Source organism: Priapulus caudatus, unplaced genomic scaffold (genome assembly GCF_000485595.1).
Source record: "Priapulus caudatus unplaced genomic scaffold, Priapulus_caudatus-5.0.1 Scaffold80, whole genome shotgun sequence".
In the NCBI taxonomy this organism is placed as follows: Eukaryota; Metazoa; Priapulida; class Priapulimorpha; order Priapulimorphida; family Priapulidae; genus Priapulus; species Priapulus caudatus.
Window position 1 is genome coordinate 202379 of NW_014577141.1, and position 3506 is coordinate 205884.

General features: G+C 46.7%; 1 protein-coding gene across 1 annotated transcript in view; it reads right to left on the bottom strand.

The window, feature by feature from the left end:
• The window catches only part of LOC106821624 (putative oxidoreductase GLYR1 homolog), a 151482-nt gene that overhangs the window by 49942 nt on the left and 98034 nt on the right, over positions 1 to 3506 (bottom strand). The window contains exon 12 of the mRNA XM_014826516.1: positions 3086 to 3265. Within this exon, the coding sequence (XP_014682002.1) occupies positions 3086 to 3265 (180 nt within the window). The remainder of the gene's footprint in view (positions 1 to 3085; positions 3266 to 3506) is intronic.

A 3506-nucleotide genomic window follows, 5' to 3' on the forward strand; every position in this document is an offset into this window, starting at 1 on the left:
GAGAGAGAGAGAGAGAGAGAGAGAGAGAGAGAGAGAGAGAGAGAGAGAGAGAGAGAGAGAGCGAGCAAGAGAGGGAAAAAGAAAGAGATAGAGAGACGAATTATCCCGCGTATTTTAGCACTTCTAAGACTGGCTGCTTGCCTGATACAATATCTTCTAAGCGGTGACGACAGTTCAAAGAATGTAATGTAATTTGTGAATGCGAGCGACAATAAACGAGTGCGATTATGCGATCATCGTCATAGTCTTCGTCATCATCATCATCATAATCATCGTTGTCGTCGTCATCATCGCCATCATCGCCATCATCATCATCATCATCATCATCATCAACATCATCAACATCATCATCATCTACGATGCAAATGATGTCCCATTATGTTTTGGTTAAGCGGAAACCGTCAGCACGCTGTCACGTGAAGCGCTGTTTTGTTTGTGAACGTTCACAGCCACCTCTCGTCTCTCGGCAATCAAGATAGCTTAGAGCTTGCACTGTGGTGACCTTTTCACTGCGTCAATCTTTTAATACCACTCGCTCCTATCTGTGACAGCTTGGCCTTTAAACGTGGCAGCACTAGTCAGCACCCTTCAAATTGCGCGCACCAGTGTCATCGAAATGCTTGACATTTGCCGCACACGGTGGCGCCACTGTCCAATAAAATGCAACAGCGCCGCGTATTTACCTTCACTACCGACTCCAAACTGCATGCAGTGCCCCTTCGCTCACTCAGGATAATACCACTGCCACAATGCTGGCACTATTTTTAAAGTGGGCCGAGCTCGGGGGAAATCCAGCGAATGGAGATTCGTAAACAGCGTATGATTTGAAAGAGGTAAATGGGCGCACAATCCGCGCACTATTTCGTGTCACTATTTTATCAAATTTTTCATGAAATAATGGTCCGACTTTTATTATCTTTGCAGCTTTTATAAGTACACACCTTATTACATAGGACAGGAGTAACGGGGTCGCTGTAAACCTTATAGTAAAAAAGCGTAAGAAATTCTTACGGAAATCAGCTTGTGGCAGTGGTAGAATTGAGCCAGAGCGAGAGCGCCATCTGTCGTGGAGTTTGATTGAGCCAGAGCGAGAGCGCCATCTGTCGTGGAGTTTGCACCGACTCAGCGAGTAGCCGCTAGCTGCGTAATACTCATAGGGTCTATGTCCCCTAGGGTACTGCCGGAAGGTACCCTGGGTACGGTCCGGTACCTTGGTAACTATTTGATATGGTTAGGGTTAGGGTTACCTAGGGAGTAGGCGTAGGCGACTCCCTAGACTCGTTAATGGAGTAGGCGAGGTACGGTCCAGCATATTAGATAGTACCAGGGTACGTTCCGGTATACCGGACCGTACCCAGGGTACGTTCCGGCAGTAGTACCCTGGGGGACATAGACCCTCTCCGCCTAAGGCATATGCACACACAAGAGTGCTTACTGACCTACATTGGTGCCGACAACAGCTGATGACAGGCGGCCGCTGGCAAATGGATCCTTCACAGCCACGACGTTCACACATTTCAGTCAATAATACTCACTCCACCGATAACCGGCCCGCGTTAATGCTGTATAATATGCTGTATATAATACCGGAAATCCGAATACGTCACACCGCTGGCAGTCATTTTAGATCTGGTTGTCGGTGCGTGCTAACTAACGCCGTCATATACACAGGCACTTGGAGCGTTTCAATAAAATATAATGCTAAATAAATACGAAATCTATTTAGGCCTACTACAAAATTCTTAAAGTTTCTATACTCTCTTTCACCTATTATTGCCGACAATTTCCTGTAAATGCCGTCTAAATGCTCATCTGCAACAAACCCTGCCTGCCGGTGAACACTCACACTGACACATAAATATAATAATATAGTCTATATATTTATATACTATATTTGCTGACATAGAAAAAGTCAAAGTCATGGCTTTCTTCCAGCGTAGTCTCCCCCATGACTGACCCATGCTGCAGCTTAGTATATTGTTCTCGAGCATCACCTGTACAAGCAACTAATGCTCATAGGGTCTATGTCCCCCAGGGTACTGCCGGAACGTACCCTGGGTACGGTCCGGTATACCGGAACGTACCCTGGTAACTATCTGATATGGTTAGGGTTAAGGTTAGGGTTAGGATTAGGGTTAGGGAGTAGGCGTAGGCGACTCCCTAGACTCGTTAGTGGAGTAGGCGAGGTACGGTCCGGCATATTAGATAGTACCAGCAGAGCATATAAATCACCTTAATTTATATGCTCTGGTACCAGGGTACATTCCAGCAGTACCCTGGGGGACATAGACCCTCTCAGCGCAACTAATACTAACTCTTGTGGGAGAACTAACGTCAGCTGTCACTTTCGCATCACCTTTACCAGAATCATGTCTGTAGACTTTTGTAGACTGTAGAATGTTCTCTACCAACACCTATAGACCATGAGACTAATACCAACTCTAACAGCTAGTGTGAGTTCTATTACCTCTTTCACATCACAACTCCTACTAGAATGGTAAAACATTCTCTCGCGAAACCTGTACATGCGACTACGTAATACCAACTTTGCAGGTAGCTATATAACAATTCTTCTATATCACCATAACTTCTACCAATCAGTGTGAGCATGTTGGTAGACATCACAATACAGGTATTAATAGGCATTTCACGTTACCCGTGTCTTATAGTACTAAACATGATACTGGTTGTGATAGATGGTGGGTAATATCACCCGTGACTTATAGTATTAGCCATGGTACAGCTCTTGATAGAGACTTTTCATGTCACCAGTGAATCTTGATGACATATTAGCTGTGATACGGCTGATGTTTTACACGTAGTAGTAGTCGTCATACACGTGGTGATGGACAGCTGCCGTTACCTGTCATATTTTTAGTATTCGTCTAGCTTCACAGATCTCTGTTCATGGTGACCTACACACACACGCACACACACACTGTGGGACGCACAGACACGCACACACGCACGCATGCACACACCCACCAACACGCATGCACACACGCACACACACCCACCAACACGCATGCACCCACGCACGCGCGCACGCACGCGCACACGCACACAGGTATCTATCTCTACTCACATTTGCCCTTCTGTCGTATGATCGAACAGTTCATGCTGCCCATCTCTAGGATCTCAAGCACGTCGTGCTGGTTGACTCCACACTTCTCAGCGAGCGCCATGCCCTCGGCTAGACCCGCGATCATCGTGCCCATGATCATGTTGATGACGACATTCATTCGCGTCGCATTGCCAACGTCGCCTGCAAGAGAGCGGTGTGTGAGCGCGCCGAGTTAGCACGGCGTGCGAGTGCGGTGTGTGAGTTTATCACGGTGAGTGAATGTGATGATCACACAGTGTGATGTTGACCGTGGTGAACGCTGTGAATGAATGTGGTGTTAATACGGCGTGTTGTTAAGTTGATTACGATGAGTGCGGTGATAACACGGTGTGAATGCGTGTTGATCACACAGTGAATAAGCTTATCTCGGTGTGTGAGTGAC